Source organism: Mastigoproctus giganteus, chromosome 5 (assembly GCF_048544385.1).
Source record: "Mastigoproctus giganteus isolate SK-2022 chromosome 5, ASM4854438v1, whole genome shotgun sequence".
In the NCBI taxonomy this organism is placed as follows: Eukaryota; Metazoa; Arthropoda; class Arachnida; order Uropygi; family Thelyphonidae; genus Mastigoproctus; species Mastigoproctus giganteus.
In genome coordinates, this window is record NC_143579.1 from 52908119 (window position 1) to 52933125 (window position 25007).

General features: G+C 36.7%; 1 protein-coding gene across 1 annotated transcript in view; it reads right to left on the reverse strand.

Annotated features, from left to right (window-relative positions):
* Window positions 1–918: 918 nt before the first annotated feature.
* Window positions 919–25007, reverse strand: part of LOC150085394 (peptidyl-prolyl cis-trans isomerase H) — a 48055-nt gene continuing 23966 nt past the window's right edge. The window contains exons 4-7 of the mRNA XM_090373198.1: window positions 22321–22363; window positions 18415–18510; window positions 11055–11142; window positions 919–1028 (exon numbers count right to left, since the gene is read on the reverse strand). Coding sequence (XP_090229324.1) covers window positions 919–1028; window positions 11055–11142; window positions 18415–18510; window positions 22321–22363 — 337 coding nt within the window. The remainder of the gene's footprint in view (window positions 1029–11054; window positions 11143–18414; window positions 18511–22320; window positions 22364–25007) is intronic.

The following is a 25007-nucleotide window of genomic DNA, read 5'->3' on the forward strand; positions in this document are numbered from 1 at the left end:
AAAATAGCAAGCTCTCTAATCAGCTACTGTTATTGTATTTTTGGTGCATCAATATCTTAGGCCATATTGCACCATTATATTATGCTGTTAAAGTGTGCATCCAAAGATCAACCTGCATGTTACAAAGCTGATAAACCTGAATAACTCACTAAGAAACCAATCAACTCTACTTTCAAGAATTATTATATGGTTATAAATAATTCTGTAAAAACCTGAGTGTCACTAACACTTGCTGCAAAATTTACAAATTTAGAACATTAATGTTTTGTTGTTCAGTCTTAAACTCATAAATAAAAGACATTTAAAGATGTAAAAAAAAAAAAAAAAAAAAACGATAGGCAAAATATTTTCCACAAAAACCAAAGCATGATGTGAAACATTTCAGCATGTTCACTAAACATAATTTAAATAATCTTCTAGAAGAAACACATCAATGTTATTTATCAAATTAACACGAGTCTTAAAATTTAAACAGTTGCTAACCAGCCTGTGACTTTTCACATGTTTGCTTTGCTCAACAAAATTATTTTTAAGACTCAATTTAATATATAATGATTATTTAAATTAAGTATTAAAAACACTTACCATTACAATTTAGTTTTCATGGGAAATATCTTATCTACATTTATTTTGTCTTTTCACTTTTTTATTTCATTGGTTTAAGAATAAGTTTCTGGCTGAACAACAGATGTTAAGATATTGAGCATTAAGGTTATAAGTATGCTAAATTTCTAAATTCCACCAGTAAATGTGAGAGGTGCTCTAACTTCACAAGGTCATTTATAGTAATGTAATTAATTACTAATGTTATAAGGCATGTGTAAAATTGTTCAGCATACTTTGCAAATTAAAGAGAAGTTTAAAAACACAAATATTTTATTTTGACAAAACATACAAAAAGAAGAAAAAAAATATCTATTACATTTCTCCACACTGAGATATAATTACAGGAATTTTTGGCTTGTTATTTGGTCCAGTTGGCACATTCTCAATTTTCCTCATCACTAAAAGGCCATCTAATATACGACCTACAATTTAAAAATATTCAGTTATACTTTTATGCAAAGCAAAACAAATATTAAAATTTAGTCATTTCTCAATTTATGTAGTAGGTGCATCCCTGAAAAACTATGTGCAACTGAAGAGCTAATTTATTATAAAAAATAATAGACACACAGAAATTGCATGCAAGAGTTAATGTGCACATTAAATTTGGTTAACCCTCAAACGAAAGATAATTATACATTATAGATGTACTTATTTAAAATATGTGTCAAGTAGTATCAAAAATCATTTTTACAAACTGATTTTAAATTCATGCTGAACACAGAGATCTTTTTCATGTAATTTCAATCACTTATCACTGATGAAGTGTAACAGTGTCTCAGTATTGGTCCATAGTTACCCGACACATGCTCTGTTAAATCAAGGGTTCAAGTCTCTTAAATTGAGAAGCAACATATTGATTTTGTAAACTGAATATGTAAAATGAAATTTGTGTAAATCAAGAAATGACTATAGTTCTAAGGTAATAAGTATAAAAAAAAGTCAATATATGCAAAACAAGAGAAATACTAGTGAGCACAAATAAAAAATTTAAAAAAATATTCAGAATTAACAAAACTACAAAGAAACCTTCAAAATATTCTAAATGTTATCTCTCAATTTACTATAATTATTAATTTGTACTAAAGTACAGAATTTTCCAAAAAAACTTATGATGTAAAAAAGTTCTACATCATTTGAAATGATTGATAATATATACATAATGTAAACTCCCATTACGATGCTCCTGCTTATAATGCTAATTGGCTTTTAACAGTCTCTTCTTTTACCATATTACTCCTTTGAAGTGCAGGCTTTTTTAAATATCTCTAGTACTCACATTTAAAATGTTTTCCCAATTATACTGCCTTTTTACAAGAAGGAATAAATCCAGATATAACCAAATATCCTACAGAGTTCTGGTTTAGGGGAAAGACTAAATTATAGGAATCATTTCCAATGCAAGTAATATTTATTTCATATTCAACTCAAAGTGTTAAAGAAGGCAAGACCACATTTAAAATTAAGTGCCTTCCCATTTAATGGCACATTTGCACACTCTTCAGCTTTTTTTAAATTTAATTACACACACAACTCTCAATATCCTGTGTGTGAAAAAAAAATGAAAATAAAATAAATAAATAACAATAATAATAAAGGGGGTGTGTGCGATGGCCCACCCCCTTTATTATTAAGACACTGGACTACCAGCCTAATGGACCAGGATTTGAATCCCGCCTTGGTGGAAGTTACCGCGGCTCTATTATGCTTGGACACCAATATAGTAATAATAATAAAAAAAAAAAACATCATGAAAGTTGCTCCGAAGCCATCACTCCAATCTTGGGGAAGGTAAATCCTTCCTTCATTATCCTTTTCCTAAGAAAGGACTTATCTTCCTGAAGATAGTGGTGCCATCTGGTGTCACTTGCGAGAACTTTTAAAAATCTATGGAGGTGGATTTGTTTAGCTTCGGCTATAGATGGATGATGTCGCTGAGAAATATTAATCATACTGCATCGAGTGTGATGCAGGATAAAGTCACTCGCGTTCAGGCCTTAGGAGAGTGGTTGGCTCGAAAAATTGGAGACAGTCTCTCGAGCAAAAGACATCAATGCATGAAGTGCAGCATCAAAAAGAATACATACATCATATGAGCATACTATGAAATAACCAGGCTAGAGACTGATATCACAATGTAAGGTCGTGACTACATACCAAGTGGTTGGAACGATTCCTGGATATTCAGGTCACCGAACAGCGATTAGCAGACCAAAGAAGGACCATCATTAAGAAGAACCTAATAGTTCCTGCCATCTAGGAAAAAATCAAGCAGGATGTGAGCAATCAACTACAAAGAGTTGGTCAATATGGAATCAGAGGAGGAACAGCATACTGCAGAACCAGAGGAGGAAGAGCTAGAAGAAATACAGCCCAGAGTAGCTGAAGTTAAAAGAGACAAAGTCATGATATCCAGAGTGGAAGAAGGCCTAAGCAGAGGTAAAATAAAATTCTGTGGAGAGTAACAGACCAACACAATTGGCAAATAATACCACATTATCTTGACAACAATGGTGCAATGCTGGAGGCTATCCATTCAGCCGTATACTGTGCTGCCACTAGGATTAATGGAAAAGAAACAAGACCACCAGCAGAAGAACCGATAACAGAAGGACCTGTCAGTTTACGAGTCAAGATAGGTCAGCTGACCTAGTCCCAACAGGGTAATAGAAGAAACAAATTGATTGGAAAGGTGAATAGCATCCTCAAGAGAGACAGTTGTCCACAGCAAACATAAGCCTAGAAATCAGAGAATAGGAAAATACTTGGACACACTGAAGCAGAACCTCCTCGCAAGAGACTATGCCAGTACAAAGAGAGAAATTTTCCAGAGGAAAATAAACAACTGAATCTTCAATGAGGACGAAAGAGCCTTCTACAGGAAACTGGGAGAAGATGAGAAAGCAGGAAACAGACCACCCGAGAAGAAGATGATCGAGGAGTTCTGGGGAAATATCTGGAGCAGTGAAGTAAGACATAACAGAAAAGCCCCTTGGATAGAAGTAGAACGGAAGAAAACCAAGGTTGAGAGAGTGGGAGATTCGAGAAGAAGTAGTAAAACAGTCTATCAGGAACACCCACAACTGGGGAATCCCAGGAATTGATAACATCCACAATTACTGGTACAAGAAGCTCACTTGCATACACCCAAGCACATAGCAGAACAATTCACTCGAATGATAAGGCACCAAGAGACAATCCCAAAGTTTCTCACTGAAGGAGTCACATAGCTGAAGCGTAAAGATGAAGATACAAGAAACCCGGCGAAATACAGGCCAGTCACCTGCCTCCCAACGATGTACAAGATCCTGACTAGCTGCATAACCAAGAAGATATCAGACCACTTAGGGAGAACATAATGGCTGAACAGCAGAAAGGATGCAAGGAGCAATTAACCATAGATGCCACAGTTATGAAGCAAGCTTACAAGAAGCACTGCAATCTTTACACTGCCTACACCGCAAGGCCTTCGACTCTGTACCTCATAGCTGGCTAATAGAGACCCCAAAGATCTACAAGGTCAATCCACTAGTGACAAACTTCCTTGGAGCAACAATGGCAAAATGAAGTACTGCCATTAAGGTCGAGAACATCACAACCAGGCCAATCCCATCAATAGAGGAATCTTTCAGGGAGATGCTGAGCCCACTGAGGTTCTGTCTAGCACTCAACCCGCTATCCACGATGCTTAACGGCAGCAAGTATGGATATAACCCCAAAGAAGGAAGAAATAACCTGTACACCCTCACCCACCTGATGTATATGGATGACAACAAGCTCTATGCGGTAACCGAGAAGCAACTCCAGCAACTATTCTGGATCACCGAAGAATTCAGCAAGGACATCGGGATGGAATTTGGTCTAGACAAATGAAAGAAACGCTACACTAGGGAAAATTAGTCGGCCAGAACTACCAGCTGCTGACTGGTAAAGATATCAAAGCTATAACAGGAGAGACCTATAAATACCTATGGATGATGCAGGCTCAGCAGTTATAGCACAAAAAAATCAAGAAGTGCCTGACCGAAAAATATCATCAGAGACTCAGAAGCCTGCTGAAAGCAAAATTGAATGGAGGGAATGCAGTTAAAGCCATAAACACCTATACAGCTCCAGTACTAACATACTCCTTTGGGGTCATAGATTGGACTAACACAGAGCTAGAGGATATCATATGAAAGACATGAATAATGATGACCAAGAGCCGCCAACACCACCCGAAGTCAGCAGTGGAGAGATTAACAATTGCTCGAAAGCAATTTTTGATAGAGCAATAAAAAACAGCAATAGTTAACCTGAAAGATTACTTCGAGAACACAGCACCACTCTACTGGGCCATAAGGAAGATAGATAAGTGGTATACCCACTTAACACGGCCTACATCGATTACTGCAAGACCTTTGATTCCGTACCTCATAGCCCCCTCCAACCCAGATGGCACAACAAAAGAAGCTAGAAAAATGGGCAAAGAAGACACTCCATGGCAGACACTAACATTACTTCCAATGCATAGCTCACAAGCGAGATGCTCTTCCCCAAGACTGAAGGGTTCATGCTAGTCGAAAAATATCATCAGAGACTCAGGTAACCAACTCCAGAAACTATAGAAAACACATCGCAAAGGAGCCCGGAATGTCAGATGACACATGTCAACAATGCCACCTGGCCTCAGAAACGATTCAACACATCACGGTGGGGTACAAGGTGATCACCCAGACTGAGTACACTCATAGACACAACCAGGTAGCCAGGATAAAACATCAGAAGCTAGCAAGAAAATACCAGTTGACCAAAGAAAGTGTACCATACTACAAGTATGAACCCCAGGCAGTACTAGAGACCAGAACCCACAAGCTGTACTGGGACCGCGCCATAATAACGGATAAGACCATCCCGCACAACAGACTGGACATAACCCTTGTGGACAAGATGGAAAAGGCTACCTACCTGATTGACATAGCGGTGCCCAACACTAGCAATGTCCAGAAAACCCACGAGCAAAAAATTAGGAAGTACACGAACCTGAGACATGAGATCAAGGAGATGTGGCATATGCAAGAAGTAACCACCATTATGGTGGTTACTTCTTGCATATGGGTGGTCACCAAGTAACCACCAGTATGGTGCCAAAGACCCTACATAGCAATAGGTCTCCCAGAGAACATGTACAAGGAACTCCAGAAAGTTGTCATCCTGAACACCTGTAGGATAGTCAGAGAGTTCCTTGATATCTAATAATAACACCACACATTACAACCACCCTGTGTACTTGGTAACAGTACCCATCACAGAGTGGAATCCCCCAATCAGGGAGAAATAATATAAGAGTATCAACAATAATAATAATAATGCTGCCATAAATTTCATTAATGACAGCATTATCATTATTATATAAAAAATTCTTTATCTCCTTTATGGGATTTTTTACCCACTGGTACCAAGTGCATGGGGTAGGTGGCTATTTCCAGATATTATTATTATTATTACTGTTGGTTTAGGAGCTCTCTTACTATCTTACAGGTATTCAGGATTGTGGCTTTCTGGAGTTACATGAAACCGTTCTCTGGGAGGCCTATTGCTATGAGGTTCTTATGGAGGCTCTTTGACTCCATGCCCCATCACTGTGCTAGTGATTCGGATGGTCATTACTTGTTCCATGTGCCACACATTTCTTTAACTTTCTGTCTTAGGTCTGAATACTTCCTGATCTTTTCCTCATATATTTTCTGGAGGCTGCTGGTGTTGGGCATCACTATGTCAATCAGGTAGGTAGCCATTTCCTTCTTGTCGATGAGGGTTACATCTGGTTACATCAGGACTGTCTTGTCCATTATTATGGCACGGTCCCAGTATAGTTTGTGGGATCTCGTACTGCCTAAGATTCGTACTTGTAATAAGGTACACTTTCTTTGATCAGCTGGTGATTTTGCACTAGCTTCTGATGTATTATCCCGGCAACTTGGTCATGTCTGTGAGTATACTCTGTCTAGGTGATTACCCTGATGGCATCGTCAACATGTGTCATCTGTTACTCCAGGGTCCTTGTAGTTTTTTTTTTTTGGAAGACTGGTTGCCTAGGGACTTCGGGCATACAGAAATGATGGCGTAGGCTGATGATCTTGTGCTGCTCAATGAAGGAGATTCACAGTTTCACAGTTCAAGCAGGTTTTGCTTGAATTTAACTGGTGTGGGTTACATAAACTAACTGTATCAGGAACCAAAACAAGGACAATGGTCTTCAATGGTCATTTTTTGGGTAGAAGACCCCCAGTTGTGAGAAGGAAAATCGGCAATGCAATTAAAATATCTAGGCATTATGTTTGATGGATCTTTGACTTTCAACTCACGTTACACATCTATCAGAAAAGGTGAGGAAATTTATTGGGATGACTACTCGAATCACTAGGAATTGGCTGGGGAATAAAAGGTAAAGGCACTGAACTTGTTATATGAATGCGCATTTATCCCCATGGTAACATATGGTGCACCAATTTGGTTTGAACGTGTAAGTGGAAAAGTATTTACTAGAAAGTTCAGATCCATTCAAAAAGTAATGCTCCTTAGGATGTGCATGGCATGGAGAACTGTGTCGACCCCAGCTTTGCAGGTTGTGACTGGAAATTTGCCTATTGATCTGCATTTGGTGTATTGTGCATTGGCTTACTTCGTCCGCCATGGCATTCCCTGTTCTTTTCTGAATATAGAGGTGGATCTGGCAGATCCCAGGAAGGAAAAGGCAAGAATCTGGGATGCTCTGGTAAAAGGCTGGCAGGAGTGTTGGAGTATTTGTGATAAAGGGCAGATTACACTAAAATTTTTCCCAGACATAAGATATTCAGCCTCAATAAAGTTCAAATCATTTGCACCAAACTTACAAACTATGTTCTTATTGACTGGTAATGGTTCGATTAATGCAAAGTTGCATGATTTAGGAATCACTGAAAGATCTAGTTGCCATTATGGCAAAAGAGAATCATGGGAACATATTATCTACGAATTGAATTGGTATCTTGGATGAGTAATCTCAATCTTATGGCAGAAGGCTGCAAGATGATTCTAGTTGATAAACAGAACTTCTTGGCTTTTCAAGCCTTTGCAACTGCAATATTTCTTAGGCGGACGACTCTTCTGCATCTGGAAGCCATGGATTGGTAATGTGGTATGGTGTAGTGCTGAATTACCTAAAGTTCTGTGGAATCGTTCTGAAAGGCTTTGCTTTGGTGGAAGCATGTCTGCTATATCTAATGTAACCAGCTTCTTGTGCTGCTGGCATTCCAACAGACTAAACAGATGTAGCTCTTTGTGATGAAGTTTGGACTTTGTTTGAAATTTAATTATATGTATATTTATTTTTTATGTAATTTGAATATTCTCAGCTTTTTCATATCTGTTTTGGTCATGGCAGTTTTTCCCTTCCTGTACTTGGGAAACAGGAGAGGGAGTATATCAGAGTACTGCTAAATTATGTGTAACTGACAGCAGGGTTTCCATAGGCTGACTGGGACCGCTTTAATTAATAAAAAAAAATAAAATAAAATGTAGTTTCTGGTTTTCATTACCTGGTCTAGGATGGCAAACATGAATCCTTCGGTCTCAGGAAAGAGCCTTCCCTTCATGAGCCATGCTTTAGAAGCCATCTTATCTACACTGTGCTGCCACTTTATTAGTACACCTACCTAGTAGCATGTTGAGTCACATGATCACATGAATTTGTCTAAGCATGGATCGAACAAGATGTTGAAAACATTGTGCAGGAATAGAGTACCGTGCAGACGTGTGTCACGCAGTTCCTTGAGATTTGACAGAGATGTAGGCCTGCAGCGAACAGCCTTTCCAGCTCAATCCTACTGAACATCCCAAAGGTGTTCAATAGGATTGAGATCCATGGACTGAGTGGGCCACTGAAGCAAAGAAAAGTCATTGTCATGTTCCTGGAACCATTCCATAGTGATTCGGGCTTTGTGCACCGATAACCATCTGACTGAGGATAAACTGTTAACACGAACGGATGCACTTGGTCAGCAATGATGTTTAGGTACGATGTGGCATTCAGATGTGAAACTATGGGTATCAATGGACCCAACGTGTGCCAAGAAAACATTCCCCACATCATAACACTGCCCCCACCACCTTGCACAGTAGTTGTCAGACATGACGAGTCCATGGATTCATGTGGTTTTTGCCAAATTCTGAGCCTTCCATCCACATGATGCACCAGGAACTTTGACTCATCAGACCAAGAAACTGTTTTCCAATCCTCGATAGTCCAGTGCTGGTGTTGCTGTGCCCACAGGAGGCATGCTCTCTTGTTCTTCACTGATAACAAAGGTACGTGATGTGGCTGTCGGCTGTTGTAGCCCATTTGCGACAAAGTGCGACTGATGGTCCATTGCAATATTTTGTTCTGAGCACCAAGGTTATATTCTGACGTGGTGTGTGACATTGTGGCCCATCTGTTTGCTTGCACAATTCTAGCCATCCTCCTCTGACCTCTCTCATCAACAAGCGATTTTCTTCCACAGGAGTGCCATTGAGAGGATGTTTTCTGTTCGTTGCACCATTCTCAATACACCCTTGAACCTGTGGTGCATGAAAAGTTCAGAACTGCCGTTTCAGAGATGCTTTGTCCAGCACGTCTTGCACCTACTACCATGCCACGTTCGAAGTCCATTAGAAGAGTCACATGATCATAACTGTGGTCATGTGACTTGCAACGTTGTGGGACAAACCATTTGTGTGCCTAATAAAGTGGCAGCACAGTGTATGTAGTTTTGATGGAAGTCATTACTTCCATCAAGACTACATAGGCATTATGTTAATACTTTAATTTATAAAGTAATATTCATGATATATTTACTTTAATAAAATCTTCAAAATTTTCATTCTTTTTAACAGCATGCAAAAAAACAGTAGGTACCAAAAAGTAAGTGTAGTAACATCAAGTGTGCAGGTTTTCAACTTAGATATAAACTACTGTTTCATAAATACTAAAAAAACAAAAAGCTAAAAAATCAGTGTTATATAGCAAAATACTGATTACAAATGAAAAATAGCCTCCAAAAGAAAGGGGAGAATCCAGCTTTGTGCATGCAAGGTCTTTTCAAAAAGTTCCTGGAATTTCACTTGGTGAACAGTTGGGCTTACTACCCAATAATCTTCAAAATATCTTCCTTCTGTGCACGTGCATATACCTGCTCCGTCAACCTTCCCAATCTTTAAAACATTCTTTAAAATAGTGTTTTTTTAGCACATGTAGGGCAGTGTTAGCATTTTCTTTGATGTCATTCACTGCAGTGAAACAACAAACCTGATGCTCCAATTCAGTTTGGGGAAAAGCCATAAGTCAGATGTGCATGATCACTGGAGTAGGGAGACTGCTGTATGACTGATTTTTTTTAACAGCCAAGAAGTGCTGAACTGCCATTACCATGTGACTGAGTGCATTGTCTTGGTGCCAGATCTAGCTATCCTTCTATTTCTAAGGTTATCTTCATCTCACATTCTCAAGAAAACATCAAGACCTAGTAAGCAGCAGTACTGCTTCTCCCCCTAGTTACAAATTCATGGTGCACTATGCCCACATCGTCAAAAAAAGATCAGCATGACTTTGACATTGGATTCTGTTGCATGAGACTTTCTAGGCAGTGTGAACTTTTGTGCCATTCAAAGATTCCACCTTGATCTCAGGGATCATAGGCAAACACCCAACTCTGATCTCTAGGGACCACTTTTCATAAAAAGCACAGATTCTGTAGATTTTTCAAACTAATCACCTGCAATAGTTTTTCTGCAGTCTATTTGATCATCTGATAGTAAGTGTGGAACAAACTTTGCAAGCATGTGGCACATTCCTAAATCTTGCATTAGGATTGTGTGCACTGGGCCTACACACAGTTCAACTTCATGAGCAATCTCAACAACGGTCATTAGCCTATCATTTCACATGTGTGCTTTCATTTTTGCGATGATGGTGTCCACTGTGACGTTCATCTTCCAGTGTTTCTTTCTGGTTTTAAACTGATTCAACCACTCATAAACTGCTGTTTTCTTCAAAGCATCATCTCCACAAACTTTCTGTAATGGCTGCAGCATTTCTGTAGCACTTTTACAGTATAAAGAAGAACTTAATGTTAGCATGCTCTTCAAACTATGACATTCCACAATCAATCAGCTGTGGCACATGAGTGAAATGGCCAAACCAGTTCCCACTTGGCATGTGTGCACACCAAGGTTAATGTCAACGTCCCATGGAACCTTATGGCTTTAGCGCAAACTATTTAAATATCAGTGTGCGATTCCAGGAACTTCTTGAATGTACTATATGTATATATCTATAAGTATGCGTGTATATATCTCCCTATATTAATCTTCCTTTAGCTTTTTTTTAGGTGTTATTAAATTAATTGTCTAACTTTAGACGATGTCTTCTAAAAACTAAAATGACTTACCAAATACAACATGTTTTCCATCTAAAAAATCACACTTTGCACACGTTATGAAAAACTGACAACCATTCGTGTCCTTGCCACTATTTGCCTATATGGGAGATTATGGATATTAGTATTTATAAAAACATAACTACAGTTGAACTTAGTTATAATGAGCATCAAGGGACCGACAAAATTTCCTTGTTATAACCATTACTATATCAGTGGTGAGTTAAATCTAACTCCTATTTTTTTAAATTCTCAATAACTTGATAAAAAGATAGATTCAAAAAACAAAAGAAATACTAGAGAAAAAAATAAAAAATAATATTAGTATATACCTACATATCATTTGTATTAATATGCTTATATTCGGTCATAAATTGGTCCAGCTGACCGTCGTTACATGCAAAATTGTTGCCAATGCATTATTGTACAGTCCCCGTCCCCGAAAGGACAAGGTCATAAACTGGTTTCTAATCCGATATGAGTGGTCATAAAAGCCAAGTCACCCTTTTCATTTTTGTCTATTCCAAGAATTGAGTTTTTTTGACTACCCGAGCAATTAAGAATATTTGCATAGTTACCAAAATTTGTATGGTATATCAGTGTAGTACGCTCGTTATAACAGTGAGTGATTGCATGGGAATACATGTAAATTAAAATCATTATGGTATTTTTGCTCATTACAGCCGTGATCTCATTATTTCCATGCTCGTTATAACCAAGTTCGAGTGTAGTTCATTAAAAATTTGATTTCTGTGCAAGAATTTAATTGTAAATTAATATTTGTTTTAAGTTATTAATATGATATAATACAACAAGATTTATAGATATATATGTCTTGATACTCACGATAATTCGGAGTGAGTCTCAATACTCACAACAGTTAAGCTCACCTCAGAGTGAATTAAGTACACTTGTGTACTTAATTTACTCTGAGGCAAGTTGAACTTGATAATGCATATGACACTATAGAGAGGCATAGGATATATGGGTAAAATCTAAAAATCACACTTCAAAAAACTTCATGAATTAAAACAAAACACTTGATCCAGCAACTAACAGATAATTAAAAATATTAAGAATAAAGGAGGAAATATGACTGGCTATATATTTCATTAGTTTTCTGGTAAAATGGATAGCTGAATTAATCAGGCATTTCTGTTTGTCACTATATTTTTATTACTCTTGCTTATGGCAGAGTGGTAATAAATGAACATTGCTCTAGTGGACTAATGTTATTAGTCCACTAGACTGGGGACTCCACTAGTGGAGTCCCCAGGGTTCAGTGTTGGGCCCATTGTCGTTTTCTATATTTATCAATGATGAAGGTATGTCAGGCTTAATGTCCAAATTTGTAGATGATACAAAGGACAGCAGGGTGGTTAATGATAGGAATGACAGTATGCTACTACAACAGGATCGAGTCAGGCAGATGGGCTGAGAAATGGCAATTAAAGTTCAACATTGAAAAATGCAAATAACTGCATATGGGTAGCAGTAACACCAGAGTAATGTACCAACTATGTGGTACTATACTCAGGGTAGTAGAAAATTAAAAAGACCTGGGGGTAATTGTGCAATCAGATATGAAGTTCTCTGAGTAGTGCACACAGGCTGCAAGGACAGCTCATGGGGTTTTGTCAATGATATACAGGAATTTTGGTAACAAAGATAAAGAGGTGATTATCCCCTTGTATAAGGTAATGGTCATGCCACACCTTGAGTACTGCATATAGGTCTGGGGTCCTCATTTTAGGAAGGATGAACAGAGTAGGGCAAGGAAGTGAGTGGAACATAGGGTTGCTGTTACCAACAAAAGCTTAAGTTCTACAAATTACAGCATGTGGAGATTAGTTTGGAGGCACCTGTGAGGCGATCTAATTGAGGTGTATAAGGCCTTGAATGGCTTGAGCAAGCTCAATGCTGATGGAATTCTTCTTCTTGCTCAGATTACTCACCTGGGCAGACATAAATTCAAATTGAGGAAAGACAATTGTAGAATAGATGTGTGAAAATATGCCTTTAGCCAGCAGGTGGTTGATAGCACTGTTCAACAAAAAAATTATCTGAATTTGTTTCCTTTCTTAATATAGGCAAACTTTACTAATTTTGGGTTGAGAAAACGAATACGACTTCAGAAATTTTTTATTAGCTCTAGTTTTTGAGATACAGTACTTTCGCTATTGTCTAAAAATATAGTAATTTCAGTAGTAGTCGGAGTGAAAATTAATATTAAAACAATCTCATATTTACATTTTCTTGATACAACATAAATTACGGTTGTTTTTAATTAAAATGAAAAAAAAAAAAAAAAAACACACAAGAACACTGCACAGGAACTGAAAGTACTTTCTCAAAATGTGGCCTATTCATGACAGCACCTTCTTTTCGCTTGTATTTCACTTCCGGGGCATCTCTTGTTACTGTCCCCCAGTAGTCAGCAAGCATAGAAGCATTCCACCTACCCTGATATCTCTTTTCCATTGCTGAAATGGTGGAATGGTTCACCATGCTCGTCACTCACTGCACCACATTTGTCAGGGAAGAGGTCCAGATGAGAGTCAAGAAAGTGGATTTTCAGTGACATGTTGTAGCCTAATTGATGATACTTTTCTAGAAGGTTGTTCAGTCGCAACATAGTTTCCAGATCTTTGGTTACCCAGGAAGTCATGCACAACACTTTTAAAGGCTTCCCAAGCTGCATTACCACATTCTCATTACCCTGGAGGACTTGCACAAAGTTTTCATCTTTTAAAAGTTCACGAATTTGCGGACCAAGAAAGATTCCTTCCTTAACCTTAGCTTCACTCAACAATGGAAATTGTCCCTTCAGGTACCTGAAAGCTTCTCCAGCCTGGTTCATCTCCTTAACAAAGTCCTTCACGAGTCCCAGTTTGATGTGTAAAGGGAGCAGAAGAATTTTGCTTCAATCAACCGGAGGATTGTGCTAGACATTTTTTTCCCAGGGGTGCAGATTTTTCCTTAGAGGCCAGACTTTTCCCTTGTAGTGGAGGGCCTAGCCAGACTGTTCCACTCACACTGGAAACAGCAATACTTTGTGTATTCCAACTGCATGCCCAGCAGTATTGCAATCACCTTCAGGTCTCCACAGATCTGCCATTGGTGGTCTTTGTACTTCATTGCTCCCAGAATTAATTTCATATTCTCATGTCTCCTTCGTGTGAACATTTCCATTTATTTGTACACATAATTATTTACAACTTACAAACAAAACTTACAAAGAATATATATATACAATTTTGTATACATTAGCATTCTCATTATGCATTAAGATAAGGCGCCTCCGTAGCCAGCTGGGAAGGAGCAGCAGCGCGTAGCACACGCTTCTTGATTAGACCGGGGTTCGAGCCCGTCACCACCAAATACGGAGGATGCGTAAAGGTCAGGAATGACCACCGCATATCCCGGAGCAATATGGCCTTAGTTGCTAATGCTCCTAAAAACTAAATAACAAACATATGTAAGATACTATGTTATATGTGACCTCCTGTTTCTTTGTGTACGTGTATCCCAGAATCGATGGCGGCTCTAAGGCAAAAGCCCATCTCCACCTAGTTATTCTGTTCTGGCGTAGAACCAGTACGAAGAATTGAGGGGTGTTCGATGGTTGGAATCAATTTTTTTGCCAAAAATTACTTAATGTTGACGGCAGAATTTGCGGGTGCATTGTCATGCAACAACAACAACCAATTTTTGGAGTTGAACATTTCGTGTCTCGCCCGACAAATTCAATCCCAAACCTCTTCAACACCTCCTCACAGAACTTTTTCATGACTGTTTTCCCTCGAGGCACAAATTCTTGATGGACAATGCCCTTGATATCAAAGAAGACAATCAACATGGTTTTCACTCGCAATTTTTCTAACCGCACTTTTTTCTGTCAGGAAGAGGATAGCGAACCATTCTGAACTCTGACATTTTGTCTCAAAATCATACTGAAATACCCAACTCTCGTCACCGGTAATGATTCTACTCAAAAATGTTGGGTCGTTGTCAACACAAGCCATCAAATCGATGCAACACTCGACTTTCTTTTCTCGTTTTTTCAAAACTCAATGAATGTAGTACAAAACGGGAACAAATTTTTCTTACCCAGATCTTCTTTTAGAATTTCTCATACAAATTCCTTATTGCTACCGATCATCTCAGCAAGCAACCTTGTTGAAATTGATCTGTCTTCAGTCACAATTTTTCTAACCTTTGTGACAATCTCCGGTGTTCAAACAAGATCAGTTGGCCAGGCCGGGGATCATCCTCTAACAACTCACGTCCTTTACGAAAATGAGAAAACCATTCAAACATTCATCAGCATAAACTTTTTTAAATCGTCAAAAGTTTCCGGAGCACTTTTTCCAAATTTACAATAAAATCTGATAACTGCTCTTTGCTCCATTTTCAATTTTCTGATGCAATGCACAAAACTACTATTACTCTTTCTGTCGTAAATCACGAACTACTGACCGGACAAGTGTCAACTTGCACTAGTTGGAAAAGCACACTCTAGCACCACGGTCGCCAACCTTTCGGACCTCACGGACCACTAAACTCAAAATTTTGAATCCTGTGGACCATTACCACGATTTTTTCCATAAAAGTAACATTCTAAATATGAAATGGTACTTACACTTGTTTTTGCACTCCAAGTTATTTGCAAAAAATTGGATATCATTAATGTTAATATAATTAATAAAATGGCCTTATAATGATAAAAAAAAGTATAATAAATAAATGCAGATATATTCATTATGAAAAATGCAAAAAACATTTTAAATTTCACTTTATTAAAAAAGAATTAACAGAAACAATTAATATTAACAATTATCAAATATCGAGTGAACCTCGACATAGAGGTGTATAAAGGATTAATTATAGCAAAATAATCAGTGTGACATTTGTTGCTGCTTGTTTGAAATAAGCTGTTGGATTCTTGGCTCCAATGGTATTACTGCAACACAGAGCCATTTGTATTTCTAGCCGACAGCGGTACTTGTTTTTAATTGCCGTAACTGATGAAAATGTCTTTTCACACATATATGTAGTTGCAAATGGAATTAAAATTTTGATGGCCTTTTCACTCAGCATTCAATACCTACTTTTTACGGAAAGCCAAAAATGAGATCTTGTTAGGGACGAGTGGAATTTACCTTTGAGACTGTCGTCGGATGATAGATCGATTAGGCTTTCTTTTTCTTTCATGTTCAAATTACTATCCTCGATTTTTGCTGAAAATGGATTTATTATCCACGTATTTCCGTGTCTGGGGTCCTCTTCCTTTGGGTAATAACGACCAAAAGAGTCAGTGAGCGACTGTAAGTGCAATCGAACAAGAGTTATTACCTGTCGGTTGACATCCTCCTATTTCATATAATTATCAAAATTTGGGAACATTTGCAGATCTTCTTCAGCCAACCGCGTTTGCCACAGCAATATCTTCCTTTGAAATGCATCCATTTTGCCTCGCAGTGTGAACACGCCTGTAAGCTGTCCTTGCAAGGATGTGTTCAGCTCGTTTAACAGAGAAAAAAATATCTGCCAGGTATGCAAGCTTGGCTAGCCAATCATTGTCGGACAAGAGATCATGGAACCTCGAATTATTTTGCTGCTGGAAGAATAACTTGACTTCTTGGTGCAGGTCGAATAATCCAGTTAGTACTTTGCCCCTCGACAGCCATCTCACCTCAGCGTGAAGAAGAACATGAGTATGCTGAGAGCCCATTTCTTCACAAAGTGCCTCAAATATTCGAGAATTGAGCGCTTTGTGGCGAATTTCGTTTACAGTTTTAATTACATCAGAGAGTACTTTGTGCAGTTCTGGAGATAATCTTTTTGCCACAAGTTGCTCACGATGTATAATACAATGAGTAAACAAGATGTCTGGGTGTCCAATGTCTTTCACTTTTGCAACACCTCCTGAACGATGTCCAGTCATGCTTGCGGCACCGTCTGTGCATATCCCAACACATTTCTTCCATTCAATACTGTGTTTCAGGAAATAACCATTAAGTTCATTGAAAATTTCAGAGCCTGTTGTTCTACCCGACAAGATTAGCGAACAGAAGAGCTCTTCCTTTAATTCTCCTTGGCAATCAAACCTCACAAAACAAAGAACTGCCTTGTTAGTTATGTCTGTTGATTCATCAAGTTGAATTGAATAAAAAGTAGAATTCTTCACAAGTGCAATCACTTTATTTTCAATATCTTCGGCCATGTCTTCAATTCTGCGCTTCACAGTGTTAGCGGACATAGGAATTCCTTTCAGTTTCTGGACAGCCTGTTTCCCCAAAACCTCTTCACAGGCTTGTAACAAGCAAGGCTTAATTAATTCTTCTCCAATTGTATACGGTTGTATACGGCTGTTTACATCTTGTGATTTGAAGTGCTATCAAATAAGAAGATTTTACTAAGGACTTATCTTCAACAATCATCGTTGCTAATGAACTTTTTTGCTTTTGCAAATTTTCACGCATCCTTTGGAAGTATTCAACTGGCTTTTTAGCTAAATCTAGGTGTTTTGACTGCAAGTGCCTGCTGAGTTTCGAAGGTTTCATAACCTTTGAAAAAAACAAAGCGGTCGTGGATCCAGTTCACTTCCAGGTTCTTGAATAAATCCAAATTTCAAGTAGTCCGCATCATATTTTCTTGAAACTTTGAACTTTTTCTTCTCTCCGCCTTCAGTTCTAATGTCCTTCCTGATGATGCCTTGCGGTGGCTGCGGAGGCTCTGATTCATTAACCAACTCATGACAACGCGATGTATTACCTAAGAAGCGCAAAATGCTTGCTTGCTTTTTCTCACTCATTGGGGTTATTTTATTTGAATCTAAAACCAAACAAGGAAGCTCTTTGATGCCATTAAATATCACATTGTGCACAGTTAAAATTAAAATAGCACTGCTCACTTACCTAAGAACTGAGAACTGTGCCATGTCCAGGCTAGGCCATCGATAAGAAATAGAAATAGCTTTCTATATTTTTTTACAATAAAAGCATCGCTAATACCGAATATTGCACTGGGCCTTTTATAAACATACAATGTAATAAGGTGAAAATTGCAAAAAAAGTAGAATCAGAATATAATGAAACATTTTAATAAACACGAAAATTGCAAATATATTCAGATTACTCTGCGGACCACCAAAATTCTCTCGCGGGCCACTGCTCTAGTGGATCTAATCATGTACTATTATGGCCTCTTACATTAATACTAAATGCAGCCTCGCTATTTAATTGGTGCACTGTGTATTATCGAATTTCATTTGAAATAACTATATTGGCATACATGTAAAAATGATATTTTCATATATATGGTCTTTGAATTTCATAAAAACTGATAATGAAACCACGACTATTCTCACCATTGAAAGAAGTCCTGGCGCATCATGTTTTAATCTGAAATTTTCATCAACAAACGTACTTCCTCCATATATACTCATTACTCCTGTTCCATCTCCCTGGAAAGTAGTTATACCATATTATAATAAAAGAAATAAAAAATGTAATTAAAATACAGTAACTTTCAGAAAAAAACTCTAAATTAAAACCAATTCTAATATTATCTATTATTATTTTTAATTTTAGTTTAAAATCTAAGTGTCATGTACAACACACACCTGCATTTATTATTAAAATAAAATACACACTTAATAAATTGCGTGTGTACCCTGTATGCACAAAAGGTGTTTTATGTGTAAACATCTTTGATGACACCTACAAAATTTCAAACAGCTAGAACTGAAATTATGAACGATGTAATTTACACTCACACCCACTACTTACTCTACCAAATCAATGTTAGTGATAAATAGGACACGCACGCACACACACACATGCATGCACGTTGTTTACTCCACAGAATCAACGTTTGGAAGAGGATAGGCCAATAGCCTAATTACCCATTTGATTGTAGCCATTTGTTGTATAGTATGATTGCAACAATACAAATATTTGTATTGTTACAATCATACTATCATGTTGGATCTTGCAACTCTGTCATGCTTTGTTGCAAATTACACATACAGCGCTAACAAGATCTGCAAGAAATGACAGTATCCATGCATAATATGCTATCGAAACTATGACTTGGCTAAGGATCTCAACTAGTACAAGTGCGAGATGGTAATGCTGCACATTCCACTTCACAATGAGAAAACAGAGATACTGTCAAAGATGAAATATGTCAAGATCTACAACGACAATGAAGAGCTCACACTAGATTGTAAATTGGACATTCACAAAATGATTGAAATATGTAAGACGATGTGTCATGACAATGATGAGTGAGCCTGACAAAGCATGCAGTAATGACGTGCATAGCCTTGTAACGCAACTATTGCGAAGAGCTTCTAACGCGAGAAGAAGACCCCTTTCAAAACTTTTACAATCTAAAACTCAACGCACTCAGCACAATTGCAAAGAAATGCGAAAACTTGATGACCAACGAGGACTTCTGCAACTTAATGAGAATGGCCAATGACAAGCAAAAGATTCTATTCAAGCATATAATTTGGAGTCTGTTATCCCCCAATTGCAAACTGATTCAAATATTCTTGATTGGCCCAGCTGGTTGCGGAAAAACGTTTATGATTCGCCTCTTGATGTAAATATAAAACCATGTCAGTAATACAGACAGCACTGTAACGTCTACATTACATGTGCTTCAACTGGTAAGGCTGAAGTGCATGTAATGTAATGATCTTGGATGTGCTCAGAGCTGGTTTATGCCAGCTCTGAGCACATCCAAGATCACTGCCCTCAAGATATCCATTTCTCTAGTTACCAAAAGATTTCTGCCATGGGTAGCAATGGTTAGCCCAACGCCACCTCAGTGGCATACCCCAAATCATAAATGTTTTTCTGCAACTAGCTGGTTTATGCCAGCTCTGAGCTCATCCAAGATCACCTCCCATGGTTCTTTGTGTGATCTCCTCTCCTGACTCCATTTTTCTTTGTTATGAAACAGAAATGACATTTCCACGTTGCAAAATCGTGAAAAATTGATTTTACCACCGTCCAAAATTTAGTAGGTGTTGCCAAAGATGTTTACACATCAATAATATATGTAATTTCCATGGACCTGTTTAACAGCCAGGAGCTGTCATAGGATGGACTTAGGATGAACACCAGAAGTATGGCTAGTCATCGTAAAGTGTTTCAAAGTTAGTGTATATTTCAGCAGATAAGTTGACCTCTAAAGCACAAAAAAATTATCTAAAATTTTAAGGTTGACTTATATGCTGAGTATAAAATCCTGAATGTAAATTAAAGGCACATGCTTAGGTTAGAAAGATATGAATTAATACTAATATATTTACAATTTATTACATATATATTTTTACACAAATATACATGTAATATATTTACAATTTATTACATATATATTTTTACACAAATATACATTGTTGCTCACTCTTAAAACTCAAGGATCTGTTCATCTTCTTCGTCAGGTGTTCATCAGATTTGTTAGGGCTTATGCTTTCAAGTTTATTTTTCAAGAACTTGAAAAGTAAATTTTTGAGATTGTTAATTTCTCATAGCAAACATGTTTCCATATCGAAGCATAATTTACAGAGAAACCAATTTGCATTGTTTACAGTACAGTACTAAATAGGATGTCATAGGTGATGATGTCACATCATCATCACCTACGACTGTAGGTTTGGTTTCATGATCTTCCATATAAGAGAATACTGTACGTGCTTACTTACAACTTTCTTTAGTGTTTACTGTGGAGTAATAAAATGTGACAATGTAAATGTTTAATAGCAAAGGCAGAAATAATTAAATTAAAAAGTAAACACACAAAGTAGTACAGTGCTCTGTTCACTTTTTAATATGGGATAGTGGTGGACTCATAACTTGAACAACTCATTTTGTATGCAGCCCACAGCCATTTTTATAAATGTGAAGAAAATCTTTGTTCAAATTTTATAGAATCATAAGACTTGTGTACTAACTACAGTGGAAACCAGTTAATATGAAATGCACAGGACTTTCACAAATATTTCCTGTTAACCAAATTTCATGGTAAAATTTTTGATGACCAATTCCAAGTATGGAGAAAAATGGAGGGAAATGGGCATATAGGCGGGGATTGGTTCACAGGAAATAATTAGCTGACTGACAGGCACTGCAAAAATCCCATCACAGTCACAATAACAAGATGCACCTGCAAACCCTTCTCTTTCCAAACATTCTTTCATGAGAGAATGGTAGTGATATCACAGCATTAACCCGATATACAGCCCACCCACAATTCATATCATCATATTTTCATCAATATTAGCCAATAATGAAAAAGTTTGAAACCACTGCCATAGACTATGTCTTTTCACTGACAAGGCATATTTTATTCATCTGGTAATGTATATAATTAAAATTATTATAACTGGAGTTCTTTGATTCCCCACACTATTTTTGATGGACACTTGCACCTGATTTTAATCAGAGTATGCTATACCATAAAAGTGTAGCGCTGACCCAATGATTTTTGATGAAATATAATAAATGATGATGAATAATAAAGGAGACTGTCACACATTTTGTTGCTTTGATAGAAGATGAAAGATGTTGGTTCAACAAGACAGTGACACTTGCCATATGGCCAATTCAACTACAAGGAATTCCATTAGAATTTTTTGTTCAGCACAATATTTCAAAAGGTTTGTGGCCACCACATCTCCCAAATTGTAACCTCAGGATTCTCTTTTGTACAGAACACTAACAGAAAAAATATCCACAATCATTGGAGGAATTTAAACAGAACACTGACATTGTGACAGACCTTGTGACATTTTAGCAAGTGACGGGCAATATGATAAACAGAGCAGATGCATGTTTATGTGCACAAGATAGACATTTCCAACATTTATTGTGATTAATGTATACTTATATAAAATAATTATTATTAAATATGCCATTTCAAATTATTTAAAATTATATTATTTTAACTCTAAAATACATGGTTTAATTTTAAATAGTAATCTTGTATAATTTATAATAAATAATAACAGACTAGATTTTTAAATACCACAAATGCCCACACACTTTTAAATGACCCAGCTTTCAATAAGTACAAACTGACTGAAATACATTACAATATTGCCAATATAAACTTCAAAGAGATGCTACATATACAATACAATATGATAGAACAATTATGATATTTAAATTTATGTTATATAACTCATATATTTATGTGATATAATTAATCAATTAAGATATATAAATTTTAGGTAATTCAATAACACGATGAAATTACTTACATTTACAAAATCACCACCTTGAATCATAAAGTCTTTGATAACTCTAAGAAAAAAGAAATCAAGGTAAAGAATTTTTATTATATTAAAATTAGTAAATTAATAAGAGGAGTTTACCTCAATATAGTACGTAGAACACTTCCGTATGATACCCTCCAGAAATTAAAACGGAAAAAACGAAAAAATCGACAACTTACCGGTACATTAAAGTAAAATATAAATAATTAAATAATCAATTTAACACAATTCAAAATCAATTTAACACAATTGAAAGGAAGGAAAATTGTTTTGAATATTTTCGTTAGATTCTTTTAATTGCATTAATTTGAATTTTAATTGTGTTAAATTGATTTTGAATTGTGTTAAATTGATTATTTAATTATTTATATTTTACTTTAATGTACCGGTAAGTTGTCGATTTTTTCGTTTTTTCCGTTTTAATTTCTGTAGGGTATCATACGGAAGTGTTCTACGTACTATATCGAGGTAAACTCCTCTTATTAATTTACTAATATTATTATCAACGTAGAACATATTGAGTATTACAGCTCTGATTCATACTATCTAATTATATTAAAATATACTACAGTAGGATCTTGCCATTTGCAGAGATTAAGTCTCTGAAAATGTCTGCAACAGGTAAACAGTAAATCAGTAAACAGCAGGAGCGGATTAAGGTCGGTTGAGACCCCGGGCGCCGGAGAGAATATTGGGGCCTTTAAAAAAAAGAGAGAGACAGGGAAAATAAAAATACATGTTAACCATTTTTTTAAATAAATAAAAAATATTATGTACTATTAATGTTTTATTTCCAATAAAATTTGAATATAATATATGTATAATATAATTATAATAGCATAATAATAATCACAAAGTTTTGAACTAATAGTTGAACATATTAGTTTAACTATTAGTTGAACTAATATGTTCAACTAATTTGTTGGGGTTTTGCGTGGGCCCTTCAGAAGTCGGGGCCCAGGGCGCGCACGTCCGGTGCGCCTGCCGTTAAATCCGCCTCTGGTAAACAGCAAGGTTAAAGTCCCTTGAGAAAAAGGTTAGGCTTGCAAGATATGTTTGTATAAAATACAGGGTGTCTGTAAATTATTTACCTGATTATGAAGCTAGATTAAAATTTTATTGTAATAGGTACTGTAAAACAGTTTTCTGCACTTAATAAAGCAATTCAAAGAATTTCTTATCACACAAACGCTCTACAGTAAACCTCCACATGGGCACCTTTGGAAATATGTAGAACGTCAACATGGTAGCTGATTTCATTCCAAGTGTTTTGAAGCATCTCTTGAGAAATGGAAGTCACTGCCTGTTCATTCTGGTCTTTTAACTCTGTGACATTTTAAACTGTTTTGCATATATATCCTGTCCTTTAAGTAGCCCCATACAAAGAAATTTTTAGGTGTGATATCTGGAGAATGAAGAGAACGTTGAATAGGACCTTCCCAGCCAATCCACTGGTTAGGAAATTGCTCACATGCAAGGTCTAGTGTGGTGATGCCCCATCTTGCTGATAGAACACATGTGGCTGCATATCTTCTAGATGAGGTGCAGCATACAATTTGAGCATATCTAGGTAATTTGTGGAGTTCACAGTGTTTTCGTGGAAGATCAATGACCTTCACTTGACTGAAGGACAGTGCATACCACATGTTTACCTTGGGACTATCATGTTCGATTTCACAAACCGAGTGAGGATTTTCAGATCCATTTGTGACAATTGTGTCTGTTAACTTTACCAGACTGGTGGAATGTTGCTTCATTCCAGAAAGTGCCCATCTTTGTCCATACCGTTGAGAACGTGAACAGCGAATTCCTCTTATTGTGGTTTGCCATGAGACTTAATTTCCTGGACAATTTGCACTTTGTAAGCATAAAGTTTCAATCTCTCACAAACCACCCTATGCAATGTTGCTCATGAATATTTGTAGCTGCAGGCTTACCTAGCAGACAGATTTTGTAGGACTTTGGGTAAACACTTCTGAATTTTCAAAACTTTATCTGCAGATACACTAGGCATACCTGCTCCTTTCTGGTCCAGTAAACTGTTGGTTTCTTGAAACTGGTTTAGCTATTGCTTAACTGATTGTTCTGTAGATGAATCTTTTCGGAATTTCCATTGAAAATGTCTCTTTACAGTTATTGGAAATTTGGCATCCTACAGCTACAACATGCACATTGCTTTATCCTGCACTGTTGCAATGCTTGCTAGGATCAAAGCTGCCAACCAAATGAGGGAAAAAACTCATTGAATTGCTTTGACAACTACATTTTACAATAAAATTTTAATTAAGTTTTATAATGAGGTGAATAATTTATAGACAAACTGTATACTATATTACCATATTAATAAATTTTATGCATATTTGTGGTAAAAATTAATATACCCATACATGCAAACACTCTGTCAAAAACAAAAGTTAGACACCATACTTGCTTATAAGGAAGATAACCAAAGACTGTGTTCCAAATTTTAACCACCAGACCCACACATAGAAATAATTTAAAAGCCTTTTCTTCATGTGCTTATGTTATGCTTTTGTACTGCTGTCATGCTCTGCTAACTGAAAATTTGCATTTTTTATTGGTTGGAACAGTTGTACAGCTATTCTCAGATTTTAATTTTATATAAATAGATAATATTTACTTATTTTAATGATTTACACATTTGCCATCCA